The sequence below is a fragment of the Lissotriton helveticus genome, chromosome 3_1 (genome assembly GCF_964261635.1).
Source record: "Lissotriton helveticus chromosome 3_1, aLisHel1.1, whole genome shotgun sequence".
In the NCBI taxonomy this organism is placed as follows: domain Eukaryota; kingdom Metazoa; phylum Chordata; class Amphibia; order Caudata; family Salamandridae; genus Lissotriton; species Lissotriton helveticus.
The window spans coordinates 300,425,854-300,446,708 of record NC_136061.1 but is presented as its reverse complement, the minus strand read 5'-3'; the positions used below and the strand labels follow the sequence as shown (position 1 = coordinate 300,446,708).

Genomic DNA, 20,855 nt, shown 5'->3' with positions numbered 1-20,855 from the left:
AAGCCTGTAACTGGACGAAACACGTTGGCTGTCCTTATCTGTATTTGATGAACAATTGATTAAAGAATCACAGAAACAACCAAAAAGAGGTTTCTGACTCCCTTCCTCTTGTTGTTTCGTGTACAAATCTTGCTTGTGTATCTCATTTTGTTGCCTCTTGATTGTATTTTAATGTATTTAATTGCTGGCCATCAGAGGTGGGCAAGTTGCTTGAATCAAACTATAAGGACACTTCTGGTAGTACGGCAAACGGGTTTCCTAGCTGGACGTCCCGTCCCCCCCCCCCGCCCCCATCCACAAAAGCCAGTTGATCTCAGCCAAGCGCAGCGTCTGAGTGTCACTGACAGCGCAATCACTGCCTTGCGAATCGTCATAACCAATACACAGCATATGCTTAACTTTGCTGCATCTTGGCCATCAGCAATGGCTTGAAAGAGTATGGTTCAGATCTCCTCTGAGACCAGCGTAGAACTTATGCAACCGACTCCCGTACCGCATGCGAGTACCGGGCCAATAAACCAATGGTGCAAGGCTGGTGGAAGAAAAAAGTACTCTTCCCGAAGGTATCCAGCCTGTTAGGTTCCCTATCCGATACAGTGGTAGGGAACGCGCCAGGGTTAACTTTGGATGTAGAGGTCTGGATCTCCAGCCTGTCAAGGGTAGGGTAATGAGTGAGGAAGACTGGGTCCCCAGACACTGGGCAAAGGCAGCAGGCGATGGCCCTCTGCACAGGAGTGAGCATGGCTTGGCCGAAGTTCAAGCAGGACATCAGCAACGACTTCATTAAAAGGGAGTAGAGAGCCTGAGGGAGATAGCCAGAGCTGAAGCATCTCGGTCAAGACACTGATCTTGACCTCAGAGGGTGGCGAGAGGTTCAGGACCTTAGCTGCCTACCACACCACCATTGCAAAGGAGACCCCCTTCCTCCGTAGCCACAGTAGGAGGAGAGCGGAGACTAGTGCCTGGTGACTTAACGAGACCACTGACATCAGCCAGTTCGTCATACAAGCTATCCGTAGCCATGGTCTTTTGTCTGGAGTTGGGATAGCTATAGGGATCCTTGGATATCCTCCAATCTTAATCCTCACAGGGCTTTTCAGGAAAATAAGGTCCTCTATTCTGACCGTCTGGATCATGTCAGCGCCAATGTCATGTGACACCGGTCCGGCTCCGATTCCTATCAAGAATTACAATAGGATCGGCACTGCTGATGGGAGTCTGTGGCACTGGGAACAGTGCTACTAGAACGAACATCTGTGGAGGTTGTGGGTTGTAGACCAGGGGTTGGTCTGGATCAAAGAACAGATCCATTAGGGATGACTGGCATGAAGGGCAAACCTGCCGCAGAAACCCAATCGGGACCCCTCTAGGACTCAGGAGACCTGAAGGCACTCCAGAAAATTCCAGTCGCCCAAATAAATGAGGTTAGCAGGGATTGCTGTGGCTCCAGGAAACCCAGGGAGATGCGGAGTGGACCTAGGCTCATGGCCCCCATGGACGACCTAGGAATGGGGCCTTTACTAGTGGCGTCATTCCTGTGCCCCCTTCGGTGACTTTGATGGGTGCGGAGAAATCAAAAGGCTTCAACTTCTATTTGTAGTACTTAAAGTCAGGGATTGAGACGAGTACCAGCTCGAATGGCTCCAACAGCAGTCCCGGGACCTCCCTTGCAGCCAGGAGCAATTTTGAGTTGTGTGTTAAGCTGACATGAGCATCTTGGCTCGCTCTTGGATAGCCTTTGGATGCATGGTCTTGCACTCCATGTAGGCCGTTGAGTTCTGATCCTGTACCAAAGGCAATCCAAGTGTGTGTGTGGGGGGTCTATCACAGTTATTTATCTGTGACTGGCACTACAGGGCTTGAATCCCACAGGTGTTTTCAGGAAAAACTTTCACAAAATGTTGGAAAAAAGGAACACTTGTTAATAGGTCAACAAAAGGGTAAACAAAAAAAAATGCTGGCAAAAAATGATTGAGCTCAACCTAGAAAAGGAACAGGTCAGCGTGCTGGGAAGGCGCCAATCTGGGCACAGCGGATGTCACTTCCGGCATGGACGCCACCGACCCAATGTGCGCAACCTAATGGTGCGCAAAGGGGACTTCTCAGAACCATTTCCAGATCCAGTGTGGCGACTAGGAAACAATCTAAGTTAAGGAATCTGTCTCGAAGTCTCCATCAGATGTTGGTAAATTAACATCAGAACATACTGTTGTGAAAGGAAGAAATTGGGTGTTTGGGGGCTGGGGACGTTTAGTATACCCAAAGGCCATAAATGATAGTGCCTTTTCCCTCTAGTTTTTTCTGTACTTTAGTCTTCCAAAGTGTTTTGTTTCCCCAGGCAGACAACTTTTAATGTTTATACCTGGTGCGGACCTCATTATCAGTATGTGTTCCAATTTGAGAGATCCCATCGAACAGAAAAAAATCACCACTCTCTGGCCAAATTAAGCCCTGGAAGGGATAGCCAAGATTATATTTGTGAAGGTACTGCAAAAGTAACTGTAAGCTCAGGAGTCTGCCAAATCAATCGGTAACGATCTGACAAGCATTGCTTCCTTTACATGGTGCAGAATGTTTCTTATTCTTAAAAACTCAAAAACCCAAAGCGATTAGCCATACCTGTGAATTAAAATCTAAATATCTGAACCTCTAAAAAAAAAAAAAAAAAGGTGGCATTTGTCCCACAAACCAATTCTCTCACCATTTCCAAATGTCCTACTTTCTGTATCTGATGGGTCTAATGTTCGAAGACCCAAACCTTTCGGGCACCGATACCAAGGCAGAGTGGTGGTGGGTTGCGTCGGAAAAAACAGAATCCTTCTTTACAGCTCTGTATTTCTTTACCAAACGTGTACACGTAGAAAGTGATAATCTAAAATGTTTCGTTACAGCTTGAAAGTGATCATCTAAAATGTTTTGTTGCAGTCTGTAACCACATCCAGTGCTTAATTTGAGCAAGTTGTGAAAAAGGAGACCTTTATGTTAGAGGCAGTGGAGTATTAAATAAAACTATGGTTTAACTCCTATTGTTCTAGATAAAATTAAGCTTAGCATCTGTTCTAGTGATGACATGGGGGGAAAAATCGATGTCATCAACTGGAGAGACTATTGAAGGTCAGGAATATGCCAAGGCAGTTAATCATGATCTCCAAAGGGAGTCTGAATTGGAGCTTTCGAAAATAAGTTTCCAAAATGGACACTGTCTAAGGAACCTTGTAAACGTTGTTTCGCAAGTTTATTGGTCCGTGGCTGTTCTTACTGCTGCGAGCATAATGGCTAAATGTCCTGTAGTAATAACAATCCATATAGATCACTAAACAAGCACGTGTACACAAGAGTGTGTCCTTGCATGAGTTCCATGTTGAATGCTTTTATTTTTTAAGTCCCACTAGGAGACCACGTGGTAGGTACGCCTATATGCGAATGAACCAGATAGGGCCATTACAAGCAAGCTCCCCAAAAAAGAAATAAAAAGTTAATTTGAAAAGTTTAACATGGAAACTTAAGGATAGTTCAGTTTGTTTTCCAACACTGGGGAAAACTTAGCAGACAAGAAAATAAGCAACACAAATCATGTCAATAATACAAATAAAAAGGTTATTGCTCTTCCTCCGTTAGGAGGGATATTCATTTCCCATGATGTGTAAAGCATAAAATCAAAAGTTTTGTTGCATTAAATAGAAACGTTACTAAAATGTAATTGACATGACTCACATAAACACACATTTCATTCTCATCAAAACTAGGTTTAATTTGAATCAGCAAAAGGGCTGTCACCGCAAATTTAAAAGGGGGTCTCGAGCCAGGAATATTTTTAAATCATGAAAATCCCCGTCTGAGTCACCTCATCAGAGCTGTTGATACACATAGAATTGGACAAGATGTAAAATGTCAATTGATGCTTCGGCGCAGGAAAAGTGTCTAATAAGAAAGTTCCTGAAACATCGATATCTTGGTGCCTGGCAATAATTGGGGATCACAGAACCAAAAGCGACACGCCTATTCTGCACCACACTTTTAAAAGTGCTATTTCAACTCACTGGAACGCAGAAAAAACGAATAGCTCGAATGATATCACAAGAGTCACTATTTGAAGTGGAAATATTGGCTGGAGTTACCCTTTACTAGCATGTATCAAATCTGATGTCGATGATAAAAGTTAAAACTCAGTACTGAACTGGCAGGTTCTCGGTTATCTGTAGAATGATGTTGAAGTAAGCCTGTAATATACTCTTTCAGAAGAGATATTTCTTCAATTTGGAATTCAGACCATGCAGATTCTTCCTGTGCAAACAGAGAACAAGTATGAAAAATTGATCAGTTTATAACATTTACAGACGAATACATTCATTTTTAATTGTGATTGGAATCTTTCAAAGCTTCAATATAATTGAAGAGGATGCGCCATTACACTTTTACACACAGATTCAATATATATATATATATATATATATATATATATATATATATATATATATATATATAAAACTTTATTCTGAATAATAATTCCAAATTACAGATACAGTACTAGTGAACAGGAAATTAAAGCATACCTGATAAAAACATTCAAATGCAAGTTTAAGAGTACATAGTAGCTTGTACAGTTTGCGATTCGTGCGCAAAAACTGCATATCAATAAAAACATACATAATTCATAGTCCTGTGATTAATCTGGCATGACCATACAAAGTGGGTCTATAAAAATATTTAAGCAGCATCAATATTATAAAAAGAAAGGAAGAATAAATAAAACCACAAGTAAAATAACAAAATAAATAATCAATAAAGGCAACCATCCATGGACCAAAAGTAGTTTTAAGGCTGACCCATACTCGATGATATAGCTATAAGGTAACTAGCATTATATTCCTGTGCCTACACTTATTCAGAAAAATCGAGACACAGCAAAAACTAGATTGTCTTACATCACTTCGAAAGATATGGATTGCTGTGCCACAGCTTCTGTAACCAGGTTGTGGCAGAGTGGTAAGATCCCTTTCCTCTTGAACCTGACATAAAATGGGTAAAAGATTTGGGCCCAGATGTAGGTAAAATAGATTTACCGATTTTTAATTACCGAATCCTACCGATTCGGTAATTAAAAATCGGTAAATCTAAGGGGTGGATATGTAGGAACATCCAGATGTTCCTTTTACCGAATCGGTAAATATCTGTATTTACCGATTCGGTAAATACCGACCGGTAATGCCCCATTCATTCCTATGGGCTTTGAAGCCCATAGGAATGAATGGGGCATTACCGGTCGGTATTTACCGAATCGGTAAATACCGATCTTGACAAGGGTGCAGGGGGTGTCACTTTGACACCCTCTAGCACCCCCAAAAAAGATTCGGGGGCCATGTGGCAGGCAGACCTGCCCTAAGGGCAGGTCTGCCTGTCATATGGCACAGGTGTGCATGTACACATGTGCATGCACACCGGAATCGGTTTTTTACCATGAAGTTGGATTTCATGGTAAAATACCGATTCTGTAAGGCTTGTGGGACTCAGAAGAGTCCCACCTACATATCAGAAATACCGAATAGGTATAAATACCGATTCGGTATTTTACAGATTCGGTAAATTTACCGATCGGTAAATTTACCGAATCTGTAAAATTCTGGGCCCTACATACCATTTACTAAATACCGGTCGGTAACGGCCGAAAATACCGATTTTCGGCCGTTACCGACCGACCTACATCGGGCCCTTGAACCTGAACAATAGTTTTAGATACCTCGGGATAAAAGGGACAGTTCCTGTCTGTTGCAGGGGCGCAACACAGGCCCCCGCAACCCCCGAGATGGGGGGTGGGGCCCAAGCTGCAGGAAGCCCCCTCAGGACAGTACTCAGTCCAGAGCGCTCCGGATTAAATCCAGAGCGGGCCCCTCTGTGTACATTGCAGGCTCCTTAAACTGTTGTTACATCACTAGTCTGTTGTGTTGGATGCATGCACACATTTGGCCGTGACTGACTGTAGAGGCAGGGTCACAAACCAAAATTTCATATAAAATGTTTTAGCTTGAGGGGGTTCGATCTCATAAAAATATCCCTCTGCAAAGTAGCTATCTTTGTGTTCTAAGAAGGTAGTGGTGAGGGAATCCATACTAGCGGAGCCCAGTGTCAGATTATCAATGTACTGTCAATATCGGTTCCCACACCACATGTCCAATAGCAGATGAGTGAGACATCTAACCCAGGGAATTCTGAAGGCCCCCGGTAGCCTCAACACATCCCCCAGGCCGTATTTATATAGCATGAGTGCTGGGAAAGACCAGATCCTGCGCCAATATAGTATTGGTCTAAGGCACATTTTTTTTTTTTTTTTTTAGAGAGGAGTCGGGGACCTACATCAAGTCGCAAAGGAGTTAAGCAGGAGCTAGCCGGAAGACTGGCGAGGAGTTGCAGGAACCTACTTTCTACTTTTTTCAAGCATCTGATGTCCATGTTGCCCCACAGTTTCCCACCATAAAGACTAACCCCTAATGCTTGGAGCTTAAATATATGAAGTGGGGAGGGAGAGATTGAATGGAAGGGAGAGCCTTGATGGGCCTACAGATTGGTCTTACAGAGACTGACCTCCTGGCTTCTCTGTTTGCAGAAAGTTCCAAATTGATCGAACAGACTCTAGATCCCATTGGAGACTTAGAAATTAAAAGTGTCTCGTCTGCAAACAAGAGGGCTGGGACCTTCCTACCAGCAAGATGCGGACTGTAATTTTCACACAGCCCAAGCTGGGATACTAAATCATTAATGTACAAAAGAAAGAGTTTGGGAGCAAGCACACATCCTTGCCGCACACCCCTCTTTAATGGTATAGGTGATGTTAGTCTACGCTGTGGACCACATCTAACCTGAGCGAAGTTGTTAGTGTAACCTGATGATTACGATAGAGGTATTTCAAAACGCCCAGATCTGCCAAGACCCTCCAAAGGGACGGTGTAGGTGAAGCCCTAGGTAGCAGGTCAAAAGCTGCCCAGAGTACTATGAAAACCACAAAGTCGCCCTCCCAAGATTAATTGTTTCCAGTAGATCAACTGGAGGCGGAACACCTAGTCTATGATGCTAATGCTGTCCCTAAACCAAGTTTGCAATGGGGTCAGCAAATCCGCATCTACGATCTAGTCCGGTAGCCTCTCGAGGATAATCAGACTAAAGACTTTCTCTGAGCTATCAATCAGGCTAATATGTTTGTAGATGGAAACAAAATCCCTTGACCCGTTTATAAAAATGTGATAATCTCTGCCCCAGCCCATGAAGACGGTATGGGCGGATAACTAAATATGGAGTTAAAACAAAACAAGCCAAGGGGTCCAGATAAACTTTTCGGCCTTAAAAAGGTGCCCGGAGATTTTATCTAGACCGGAAGCTTTATTAAGCGAAATCCAATCGATTGCTTTGTTAACTTCGTCAACTGTAATTGCCTAGGCTTCAGAAGCAATTATTGTATAACCACTAGCAGTATTTGTGTGTCTACTAGCCAAACGAATACCGCTATCCTCACACAACTCATACTAGTGTCAGTAGAATAAAGTTTATCTATAGATTTTTATTTTCAGTCAGTGGTTTGTATTCAGTTAGTAGCTTCAGAGTCGAGGTTGCAGTGTGCAATAACTCTTTGCACTTTGTACAGACATCTTATGTAGCACCTATATGGCCTGTAAAGCAACGAGCATTTCCATTCTTTAAGTGATCTATAAAACAGAGCTAGACATCGGCAAATGAAACCAGGTTCATGAGAATGGTCTAGACCCTAAGCTAATCACATTCACATTTTTAAACTTTTGTGAAATCCTGTCGGAGATGCCGTCAAGCTTCCGTATCGGTAAGTAAACATAATTACAGACCATGTGTAAACAATTAAAACCAAGTAACAACATTTGTCTGCTAAGACACCTGAGAGATAGAAGCACCAAGAACTAAGGGGAGAGGAGTTGGCCCAAGGGCTAAGGTGGTCGACCTCAAATCTGGGGAACAGGGTTCGAGTCTCTGCAAGAACATCCTGCGATTCTGTGCAAATCACTTAATCTCCTCGTACCTAACAAAAATGAATGTGTCCTCATGTAATGCAACTGGTGCTCATGTAAAGTGCTCCGATACCTTCGGGTCAAGTTTGCACTATATAAAATTCCGTAAAAAAATAAACTACAATTCCAAGGGCATGAGAAAGCTATGCAAGACACAATGCCTTCTGTGGCTACCCGTTTTAACAACAACACAATCGTGGACACCTCTTAGCCAGGTAAAAGTTTTGGTTACAGTACTGACGCAGACATAGCAGAATACACTCAGGAAATCTACAGCCATATTGTCAGAAGTGTCTTCATTGTGACCCTTTTCATACTGTTTTACATTAAGCTGATTTAATTGAAGCAACTCTCTCAGTGGGTGCCATGTTTGTTTTTTCCTTGGGCGTGTTTGAACATACAGACTGGTTCAGTAAAATAGAATAGAAAAAAAGACTATTCATCTTGAAAACGCAATATTCTAAATTAAGTAGAATGTAAAATGTTTCGGTCGAGCCTGAACCAGCGCGGAAGCGCTGCTATGGCGATCTGTTGTAGGCAGAGTACGGAGGAGAAGTCCAGCCCATTTTTTCCCACTGGATTGCGTCTTTGTCCTTCGTAAAAGCTGGCGTCTGATTCCTTAATAGGCTTGTTCGTCCCTCCTTAGTACGGCCATGTCATCATTTGTATCCTCCCGTGGCTATTGGCCCCTTTACTTCGGTTCAGTACCTGTTATTTTAGTGTTGCTAGCACTATATTATTTATTGAGTTTGTCCTACTTGAGGCACAACGACGTGCTTGGTTTACATTCAGCACATTCTGGGGGGGATCTTTTAATGCCTCATTGTTTTCCTAATCTGAAGTGAGCCGCTGGGAAGCGCGAGGCTAGGCAGCTGGGTGTGCTTCCAGGGCACGGATGAGAGCTGGGCAGGCTCAGCCGGTAACGGGAACCCAAGTAGCATTGATCCCTGCAAGAAAGAGGCCTTTGTAGCTCAGGTGCCACCGCCGGCAGCATCCTCTCCTGCTGCATTTGTCTCTCTTCTCCTTCCTGTTTGACAATCAATACCTCAGTGAGGCCTTGGACGGGGCGGAGTGTATTCAGGTTTGGTGCTTGAGAGTGTGTGTTCTACAGGAGTGGGCCATCAGGCCTCCACTCATTTGTCAAAAGTAAAAAGATCTGGTCACACTACTGAATTCACAAAACATCAGATGTTGCCACCAACACTATATGCTAAATCCACAACAGGGCGAGTAGACCACGGTCAATCAAAAACACAGGACTGGTCCAGGACCTCACTCATGCCAAAGGAAAGGCCTATGGAAACACACTAGATTAATGTGATGGTAGGGCCAAATGCGAGAGCCATTTGGCTTAGTCTATGTTTTTTGTTTGTGGCTTGGCAAGCAATGCGGGATAAGTTGGGATCGGTGCCAGGAAAACTGACAGCGAGAGGTGGGCGGAACAGGCAAGCAAGACCATGGATGGCAGAGCAGTAAGAAACACCATGGACAGCAAACACCAACAGCGGGCAAGACAGATCCAGCAACAACAGGACAGTGGGCAGAGGATGGGAGGTGGATGGAGCAAGCAAGGTTGTTAGAGTGGGTGAGATGGACTGCAAACACATACATTCTTTTGGAGTGCCAACAAGTTAAACTAATATTTTTAAAGAGTACCTCCTGAATCAAAGTGGAAGGAAACTGGCCGTGGGCTGGATGCTGTACTTAATCAATTCTCCAAAGGAACAACACATGAAGACAAATGAAACTGGGAGGCATCTGGAGGTGATAACTAAGGAATCACAAGGAATTAGTGATTTTGATGCCAACCAATGGTAAGTAACGGGCGGACTGTAAGTCGTTTTTATTTTTTAAAGAATAATATTTGCAAGCGACACTTCAGGGAGACCTAAAATTGATGTACAGACTGGGCAAATGTTGCATAATAAGCCTTATTGCAACCCTCAAAGTTAGCAAGTGATTTCCCCCAACTATCGCACAGTTCGCTGTTACTTAGTACCAAACATGGCTGCTCAGCCTTCAGGTGGGACTAAACTGAGGATTTCAAGGCATAAATAAAGAAAGTCCCTTGGAAACACTAGCCTCCAATTTCCTGATTTCAGTAAGTCCAGATTAATCCTATATTTACCTAAAAAAAAATACTACTGCACAGAAGTGCAAAAGTCAGATCACAAAACTCTTTTCTTCATGCAGGTTCTAAATATGTTAAACCTACCATTTTAAGATGGCCCCAGTTATGCACATCCACATCACTCATTCTTTAGTTTACAGTTTTCTTATTCCACTTCCAACCCACTTTCTAGTCTCATCATCAGTTTCTTCTAGCGTTCATTAACCATCAAATCGTCCTTAGATACCATGGCGCAATGTGCTCGGGCCAGTAAAAAAAAATTCACGTGAAAGATTACACTTCCCGAATGGGAGGTTATGGGAGGACAATGGCCATGGATAAACAAGCATTGGCATAGCCAATAGGTCTCGCCTTTGGGACCTTAGAAGTATTTAGCCATTCAGCACATTATCCTGGGGCTGCAACATCTACTCTTTTTTAATGTGGAAGCTTTGACAATACTAGGCACATTATAGCATCAAACTGAGAAGTACTTATTTAAAGTGTTATAGGCGTTTGCTGCATTTATATTGACGGCGAAACGCATTTCCTTTATAAAAATGTAATATTTGAATTGCCAGACTTGAGATGCTTGTTGCGCCTTTAAATACAAATCGCTTTATAGTGCAGAGTAAATAGCACTTTAAACAAGCATTTAATACTTAGAATTGTGATTAAAACAGTTACTCTATGGAGCAGTCTTTAATCTTTGCTACTTTATTACTAAGGGGAGAAACAAGAAAAGCAGCAGCAAGAAGGAAGGGGGTTGGGCCATGAACAGGCATCCTCAGAAAGCATCTGACATTTGATCTTGGTCTTTGCCTGTACAGCAAATATGACGAGATACGAGAAAGACAACCAGATTCCGTCTACGTGTGTAAACTATAAATGCTGACAGCTAGGCGTGTTTTGTTAGAACAGCCCAAAACCCCCCCAATATTCCTAAAACAGATGCTGAGGGGATCGAGATTAGCTGTGTGTTTGTAAGCTAAATATGCCATCGACTGAGCGCGTTGTATTTGGAAAGCTAAAAAACACAACATTCTTAACCAAGGAGCCGAGGCAATAGTACACATTTTTTTTTGCCAAAAGTAACAAATGGCAAGCAGAAAAAGACAGAGTGGAAGGGGGTGTGGGAAGACTGTTGCAGCACTGCTTGGTGTGAATCTGCAGCAGTGGTTAGGCGCGATACAAGTAAGAGTGTTTATATAAAGGAGGAGTACATGTATGGTCTGCTTGGAGCGGGAGAAGCTTCAGTAGATCATGCAGCGCTACATGGGCTCAGGGATGGGCTGAAGCACTCCTACACCCGCTCGAAGGCCCAGCTCTCTGCTACATGCTTGGCCAAGCAGTACAAGAGTGGCTCCAGATTTCCTCCCGAAAACAATTAAATATATGAATTGCCAGACTTCAGACGCTTGTTGCGCATTTAATTCCAAAACATTTTACAGTGTAGAGCAAATAGCGCAAGGATTTCATTCATTGGAAAGAACTGTGATTAAAACAGTTAATGTATTGAGGAGTCTTTCATCGTTGCCACTTTATTGCCAAGGGGTAAAAGAAGAAAATAAGCAGAAAGCGGGAGGGGGTTGGGGTGCGAACAGGCGCTCTTGGAAAGTATCTGACTTTTGAACGCAGCCTTCGCCTGCACTTTTAAATGTGACAAGATAAGATGAAGAGACAAGCCCTCGCCCCCTTGCCCCTCCCAGAAGCGCACATAATCGTAAACAGCCTTCTTAAAGGCACCAGCTGTGGAAGGAATGCAGCTGCCACCCCTGCTCGCTCCCGAGAACAAAACGCGGTGGGAGTGACACATTGGAAAGGAGGTGGGACATGCACCCGCCTTTGGCCATTTGCGCTTTCATTATTGAAAGACACATACAAAGGCAATCCTGTGTGTGGGAGGAGTGAGGCCCACACTGAGAAGTTTGGAGTGCTCACAAGAAGCCTCCCATGCGGCAGCACATGTGCGCTGCACTAGGCTCGACCTAAAAATAAAACCTGCTATTTCTACGCCAAGGTCAGCTATGGAGTTTGTTCAACCTCTCTATCACGTTCAAGGATTTATGCAGTCATTCATATGAATCTCAGGGACTGTTATTTGCTGCCCATTAGGTCTCCTGCTTTGACACATCATGCTTCCTGCTTTCTCTCCATGTACGGTCAACATCCACATTTGTCACAGAAGCTTTTTAACCTGCAGGTGCCAACATGCATATCGTTGTACAGCCTTCCTTGCAACACACACATATATTCTTCAGAGATTAACGGAGAAAGAAAATTCCAAGATAAATAAACAGTTTTCAAATTAAACATTTTCTATGAAATCATGTACGCAAGAGAGTGGAGAGAGGTTACCTGCACAAAAAACCCATTTCATGGATATTACCTCATCTACAGCCAGGCAGTGGCATTAAACCTTGTATTCCAACTGTTGCAATGATGTCTGCTCCTCTTCAGATAGTGGTGAAAGCTAAAAAATACAAAAGTGTGATACTTACTTTGCCAGTGCTTAATCTGTTAAAAAAATAAGTGCCGGGGCTCTTGTCACAACACATTGCCCCAGCCATACTGCCAATGATAACTCAACTACTGACCATCACACACAAGTGTGACAATTCGGACTATTTCAGTACCCCAAAGAATGGCTCGGGGTCAGAGAATAGTCATTTTTAATGTATATTGCATTAATATTTAACTGTTGTTGTGGTCATCTATAAATTAGCCAGGCAGCACCACCTTGTAACAGACGGTCACAGCCGCCAGTGTTGACAATTAAGTGCTGGTGTACCAGCAACCACCAGCTCAAATTAAGCACTTTTACCTATCACTTCACTATTAGCTAAGCTAACGGTGAAAATGACTGCTTTAGGTTTGGCAAATCATATTTATAACAACAAAAGTTTCAATTGTACCATTTCAAAAGGCAGAATTTTTATCTCGTTCGTAATACTGGACGTATCATGAGAGCAATTCGTATATAAGTACTATTTTACATTGTGTAACAGTATGAGAAATGACTTTGTACTCAAGCTTTAGACAGCAGTGTGCCTGTGTGTATAACACTGGACTGCAAATGGTTGTAGTAAATGGTAAACTAATTATATTTGCTGGTCATCCGGAGCCAAAAAGACAGGATCAAAGTCCTGAGTCCAATCAAAAAGCAGCTTTGTTGACACTCGCCATTGGTAATTAATTCATTTAAGATGAGAAAGGAAACGTTACTTGCCTGTAATCCCTCACGGTTATTTTCGTTACATGTAGAATACTTACTTTTCTACCTTAGGCACCCATGTCAGTTGGACCCATATGCAGGGCAAATTTTGAACGAGTTTGGCATAGCAATCTGGCAAGAACTCCTTTAAATCTATCTTTCAGTATACATTCGTTTGGCTGAACTGAAGCAAGGGTCGGTTGTTTAAGAATTTATTGCAGATACACTTGATGAAAATCCAAGAATCCAGATAACTTCACTTTACCCTTTCCTTTATTGACTCTTCATCCATGTTCAATACTGAACAGAGTAAAAAGCTCTTCCTTCGACACTGAGCAAGCCTATAAACTTTACTCAGACAGCGCTGCGTCCGGGAGTTTGGCTTTCTAACAAGAGCTCCACAGGATATCAACTGGTAAACATGAAGAAGATTACATCTGCTTTAAAAGTCGCAACTTGCATAATAAAAGATTAAGCTGCAAGCTCATCTGCAGAGGCAATCTAAAAGTGATCGGAGACAAGTTAATTCCATCAATCTCATTTGCCCAATACTGTAACCCAACAAGGATCCCTACTCTCCTGGACTTGTTACAATGCACAATTTACAGGAAAGTTTTTCCACTTGCAAATTACACCACAGATCCATCTGGAACTTCGATTAACAAAATCAGGAACTCCCAAATGACACTACATTTATCAGACTCGGCTGCAGCATTTCAAAAGCTAATTCAGACACCCTGAAGTACCTTTACAAGCTTTGCTCGAAGCCAAGGATCGCCCCACAAATATGTTGGCCAAACAACCAAAAAAAAGGCACTGCAGATTTAGAATTCACTTCTTACCGGCGCAACACAGATTCGTAAGCAGCTCTAAAACTAACCTACAGAGACAACTCAAGCTCATTTCACAAGCCAACCACTACACCACCTCCATTCAATTGAAAACAATTTTTTTTTAGCGACTCATAATATTTTGACGATGAAACACTATCTAAAGGAATCACTAAACAAACAAAACCGAGTAAGTACTGTAAATGTGCTTCCTGCTATTTCCATCATAAAAGCTTTAGGAGAAGCTGGGCAGTTACCTGCATAAAATCAGAAACCATCTCATACCACTTATGCCGCTGCCCAGTGGCAAAAGATTAGAGATGCAAACTTAACTTAGATCTTTATATAAAAACAGCCTCTTTTAGCGACGGGGGTGGGGGGTTTAGGGGAACTGCAAATGAATGGTGTCGGACAGCAAAATGCTGAACTATTTTACATTGAACGTTGTTGTTTTTTTGGTCATGATTTTAAGGAAAATAGGCAAATTCAAGATGAAAGAAAACTACAAGAAAGTTCAGATGAACAAGCTTCATCTCATGCTGAGGGGACCTTGTGGAAATGAAAACTACATTAGCCCCCAAAAGGTCAAACTATGAACCTATGTAAAGGGCAGATTTGACTAGTATAACACTACAGGAAGTAGCCATCTTCAATTTCCTAACCCCCTCAAGCAGTCCATTAGGGATCAAATGGTTATTCACAGCCTGATGGCTCTCTGAAGTCGAACTTGATTTAGGAATGAAACATTACAGGTGAAAAACATCAAATATAGCACATCTTACAGGTTAAGAAATATATCTGAAAGAAACACAAAGTGATAGATTCCTTACCTTAGAATTACCCCCAGGCGTCAGACTGGATCCAGAAAATTTTTCGTCAGCAGTACCCCTGTGCGTCGGTAGGCGTCATCGTGCGGCTCCGCGTGCATCGGTGCCGGGATGACATCTCTGGAGCTACTTAGACATGCCCATGCGCACTGACGTCAGTTCTTTCTTTTTTCGCGCCAGCAAGTGCAGATCCAGGAAGAGCAAGTATCCCCAGTCAATTTTTGACTGAGTTTTTTTAGGCCTTTTACCTCATCTTTTTGAGTCGATCAACTCCTGGTGTTGTAGGGATGCCCGGTTTCAAGAACTGTGGGGAATGTCATTGCATGATGTCGGTGACGGACCCCCACCGCGTGTGTATCTACTGCCTTGGGCGCGACCACGTCCCCAAGTCGTGCCCAGACTGCTGGGCCATGGCACCTAAGACTTCGCGGGAGTGGTCCCGAAAGTTGCTTGAAGTCCGGCAGTCGGCTCTGCGCCGCTCGAGATCCCGGTCCCGTGGGAGGTTGAGGGACAGGTCGCGGAGTCATCATCACCATTCTTCTGGATCCAAGTCTTCGCACTAGGGATCAGGTAAGTCGAAGCATTCAAAAAAAACAAACAAAAAAAAAAAAAGGTCGAAGAAGCATTCCAAAAATAGTTGAAAAAGCATTCCAAAAATAGTCGAAAAAGCATTCCAAAAATAGTCGAAAAAGCATAGTCACTCTTCGACTTCCCCTCGTGTGACATGGCTGAGGATGCGGGCAGTGCCAGCACCGCCAGCGTCTGCGACGTCTCCCCCAGTCTACCCCCCCCCCCTTCCTGGGGGAGACGCCTGCTCAGGTGCAAGAGTTTCTAGCTGCCATGACCCGACTCTTTGTCTGGCCCAGCCTGTGCACCTGCAGGCCACGCGGGCCCGACGGGGTCCTGCTTTACCATCTCACTGCAGCTCCGGTGTTGCCGGCAGCTTCGGCCCAGACACCGCAGGCCCCCCAGGGATCTGTGATCGGACCCTGATCGACGCCAGTTGACCTTGTGACACCTCCACCGGCGCTGATCTCCCAGGCACTGCTTCCGACGTCGCCCGCTCCTCGGGATGACGTCCACAGGTTCAGCCCGGACACGGTGCTGGATCGACGTCACCCAACGCCGATGGGGCCTTTTGTGCCCTATGTCCGTCCTCCTTATTTTGAGCCTGATCCACAGACTTCGGAGGAAGGGGAGGACTGGTAGGGGTCTGAAGACCCTCTAGCACAGGATTGTGCTTATGATGCGGACTGGGCAGAGGATTTGGGGGAGGCCAGTGGTCTGGACACCTGACCTGACCTTGGCATGCTGTCTCCTCCTACCTCCTACCGTGACAATGGAGGAGGGAGCCAGTTAAGCAGTGGTGTTGGTAGGGCAGCCGAGGCTCTTCACCTTTTCAGAGTCCTTGCTGCCTTTTAACAAAGCACTTTCCGGCGTTCTTTTGGGCACCTGGTCCAGGCCCAACCCAGGGACTCCTGTGGATAGGAACGTGGCCCGACGCCATCGCTAGGCTCTGGGCGACCCCCTTTTCCTTACCCAACACCCCACCCCTGAGAGTTCGGTTGTCCAAGCCTCAACTTCCCAGAGCGCGTTCCCTGCTGCACTTCCTGATAGGGAATTCAAGAAGCTGGATCAGCTTGGCAAAAAGCTGTTTTTATCTGCCAGCTCAGGGCTGCGGTCGGTGAACACCGCATGCCTCTTTGGCCATCATACCCACTTTCTGTGGGACACAGTTGCCCAGGCAGTTCTTTCCAAGGCGATTGCAGCCGGGAGAGATGCAGCGAAGTTCACCATACGTTGTGGGCTGGATACCGCTGACTCACTGGGTAGGCCGATTTCCACGATGGTGGCGCTTCAGCGCCACGCCTACTTGAGGACAACTGGCTTCTCAGGGGACATCCAGAACACCTTGATGGACATGCCCTTTGATGGCATTCGCCTTTTTGGTAACAAGGCAGACAGTGTGTTTGAGCGCTTCAACGACTCCCGGGCTACGGCCAAGTCCCTGGGCCTGTCAGCCACTCAGCCTCCACCGCCTTCTGCTTTTCGCTCCTTTCGTGGCCATGGAAGGGGCTCCCGACAGCGTTCGCAGAGCCACAGGAGCACCCCCACAGCATCCACCTCCAAGCCTTCCTAGTCCGATCTTTCAGGCCCATCAGACGCCAGGGGGTGGATGCATACGCCATCATCTCCACCACTGGCGCAACATCACTTCTGGCAAGTGGGTGCTGCAAATTGTCCAAAGGGGCTAAACCCTCCCCTTTGAGACAACCCCTCCAGCCAATTCAATTCAATTCATGAAGCTTTATTCGGCACATAAAAATGACCATAAAAGCACAAAATATGTACGATTAAAATATAGCAATATCCAGCACACGTAAAATACAAAACACATGAGGTATAAAATACAAACAAACAGAGTTCCTAAAATAGCATACTTTTACGTGCTTTGATAGAACAATTTAGGAAGGTGGCAGTAAAATAGCAGATATCAGCAGACTCCAAATTAAATAGCAAATTCATCGCCTCATTAACAGTACAAACACCATATTTGATAAACATGGGTTTCAAATAGAGTAATCGAAAATTTATATATAGTTTGCAAATCAATAGAAAGTGCATAGTGCTTTGTTTTGTAACGCAATCACATAAGCAAGGCCCAGTTGGGTCTTTCTTCAGGTTTGGCAAGATTGATTAAAAAATGTATAATGCGCAAAACAATAACACGCAGGTATCAAGGCACCTAACAAACACATCAAAATTGAAATATACATCCTTACACATAGGCTTGCAGGAAGAGGCGGGTTTTTAAAGCCCTTCGAAATTTCTGAAGGGAAGGTAAAGATCTAAGATCCAACGGAAGATCATTCCACCATTTGGGGGCCAGGGTGGAGAAGGCCCTGCCACCCCACTTGGATCTTCGAATCCGGGGGACTGTGAGGAGCAATTTCCCGGAGGAACGCAAGTTCCTTCCAGGGATATAGTGGGAGATGATGGACCCAACTCCCGTATCAGTTCCTTTTGCGATGGCTCTATAGGTCATGCATAAGACCTTAAACCGAACTCGATGTTCCACCGGTAACCAATGCAACGCTTTCCTGGCCAATGTGGCCGAAGAGCGTCTAGGAGCATCCAGAGCAAATCTGGCTGTGGCATTCTGAACTACCTGCAAGCGCTGCAGGAGGCTCCTATTAAGCCCCGCATACAGCGCATTGCAGTAGTCCAGGCGTGAGCCAATGAGTGCGACCGCTATTTGCTTTCTGGACTGCAAGGAGAGGTATTTCCTAATCCTTCGTAGGGTGTGAATTAGACCCCAACAGGTGGAGATGGTTCTACTCACCTGGTTGCCCATATCCAGGGCCGGGTCTATCATCACCCCTAGATTCTTAGCCGATATTGTGGGAGAAGGACACACTCCTAACGAGTCAGGCCACCAGCTGGCAGACCAGATGTTCTCTTTCCCTCCAAACACCATCACCTCAGTCTTCACCCCATTCAGCTTAAGTGAATTCATAATCATCCACTGACCGACCGCCTCCATACAAGATCTAAATTTGGAGGCGGTGTGTACATCTGAATGGGAGAGAGAGACGAGGATTTGGGTGTCATCCGCGTAAGAGACTACCTCCATCCCGAAAGATCTTATTAGTCTGGCTAGAGGGGTCACATAAATGTTAAATAGGGTCGGACTAAGAGCCGACCCCTGTGGGACCCCACATCGCACAGGTCGGGATGGAGATAGGAACTTCCCCAGCTTGACTCTTTGTTCCCTGCCATCAAGGAAGGAGGTCAGAAGGTCCAGAGCTGCGTCCCTCACCCCCACTTCCCTCAGCCGAGATGTAAGTACTGAGGGAGAGAGGGTATCAAAGGCCGCAGTTAAGTCCAGCAGGACCAGGAGGGTGGTCTGGCCCCCATCCACTGCCGTGCGGATCTTATCAAGCACGGTGGTGAGGGCCGACTCGGTGCTATGTTCCCTCCTGAATCCATGCTGGGAGAAATCCAGACAGCCCGACCCTTCGACAAAGGCAGCAAGATGCTTGTTAAGATGTATCTCAAGCATCTTCGCAGGGGCTGGAAGCAGCGAGATTGGACGGAAGTTTTTTAGGACCTCCGGGTCAAGGGATGCCTTCTTTAACAGAGGTTTGACAACTGCGCTCTTCCACTCCAGGGGGAAGATACCGTCTCTCATAGCTAGGTTCATAATTTCTAGCAGAGGAGGTAGAAGGGTCACCCTGCACTGTTTGATGATTTTCAGTGGGCAGATGTCCAGGGGGGAGCCAGATTTGGTCTTATTACGCAAGATCTCTAGGTCTTGCAAAGCCAGCGGGGGAAAACAGTCCAAAATGCTCGATGGAGGGGTGCTAGGGGAGATCGTAGTCATCTCAACCCGAGCGAATGGTGCACTGATACAAGCTCTTTGTTCCTCAAGAGCCGTGTGAATGTCCTGGATTTTAGTGTGAAAAAAGGAGGCAATCCGATCACATAGATCTTGCGATGGGACAACAGAATCAGGAGTTTGTAGAATAGCTAAAGAATCTACAATTTTAAAGAGCTCCTTCGGTGAGGAGAGCGAAGATGTTAGGGCCACAAAATGATCTTGTTTGGCCTGAGTAATCTCAGCTTTGTATTTCCTGACCAGAGCTTTGTGGGCTTCCTTATTTTTAAAGTCCCAGCTGGAGTGCCAAAGCCTCTCCTTCCTCCTCACTTCTTGCCTGAGGAGTCTGAGGGAGTCTGAGAACCAAGGGGCGGATGGTCTCTTTCTTGCTCGGCGGCAAGTCTGTACTGGAGCCAATTCATTCAGGGCCTCCGTAGTGACCTGTTCAAAATGACCAACCGCAGTCTGTACTGTATCCAGGTCAGTGATAGATAGACTAGCAGCCCAGGGCACGAAGGAGTCACTACTAATGTTCCTGAAATTTCTAGCAGTTTCCATTATATGGTTCACTTTTACATTTCCCTCCACCCTATGGTGTTCTAGAAGGAATGGAACTGCAAGATGATCAGACCATGACAGATGTACAGGATCCAAGGTGGTTAAGCGATGGTCGTTGGAGAAAATTCCATCAAGAGTATGACCTGCACGATGTGTAACTCCGCTGACTCGCTGCGTGAGTCCGCAGGACCCCAGAGCCTCAATGAGACTAGAGGTGTCGGATGAGTCATGACGTTCTAAATGATAATTAAAATCACCTAGGATGGAGACATTTTTTCGACCAAAGTATGGTTCCAGGGACTGTAAAAAGTTGTGTATGAAATCAGTCCTCGGACCAGGAGGTCGATATAATAAAATTCCATTAAAAAAGGGGCATTGTGCTTCCTTTATTGTAAAATAGAAAGCTTGGAAACAATCCGGAAAGTCGGGTAGGGGCACAGTAAATAATGAGCCATGCCAAACCTTAACCTGGTTAAAACAAACTTATGGGATGGCCTATTTACCATTGCTAAATACTCAGCAAAAGCCTTCATTCATGTTATATTTATTGTAAGACTTGACTGTGGACATTGATCCATACTGTGTGGCCCATTTTCTTACTTTATGGGCCAGAAATGTAGTTCTCAATTCAACTTTGGATATCTTAGATGCAGCACTGGGGTCGGTCAAAACATCAATATTAAATATTTCTAGATAACAGTCGGCGACATATTTTAACCACGGGATATTACGGGATTTATCCATTGATAAACAATCCTCTATAATTGATCTATTAAAAATCTTTTCGTCCTGAAGCCATATTGACCGCCATAACATTAATGGCCTCATTGACAGTAGATCATCTAAATAATGGATATCCAATTGCCGGTGGATCAACTCAGTCGGGGCGGAAGGGGGTAAACATAAAAGTC

General features: G+C 44.7%; 1 protein-coding gene across 1 annotated transcript in view; it reads right to left on the bottom strand.

The window, feature by feature from the left end:
• Positions 1 to 3,725: 3,725 nt before the first annotated feature.
• Positions 3,726 to 20,855, bottom strand: part of SKA2 (spindle and kinetochore associated complex subunit 2) — a 61,961-nt gene continuing 44,831 nt past the window's right edge. The window contains exons 5-6 of the mRNA XM_078679850.1: positions 12,527 to 12,610; positions 3,726 to 4,284 (exon numbers count right to left, since the gene is read on the bottom strand). Coding sequence (XP_078535976.1) covers positions 12,551 to 12,610 — 60 coding nt within the window. The 3' untranslated portion in view covers positions 3,726 to 4,284; positions 12,527 to 12,550. The remainder of the gene's footprint in view (positions 4,285 to 12,526; positions 12,611 to 20,855) is intronic.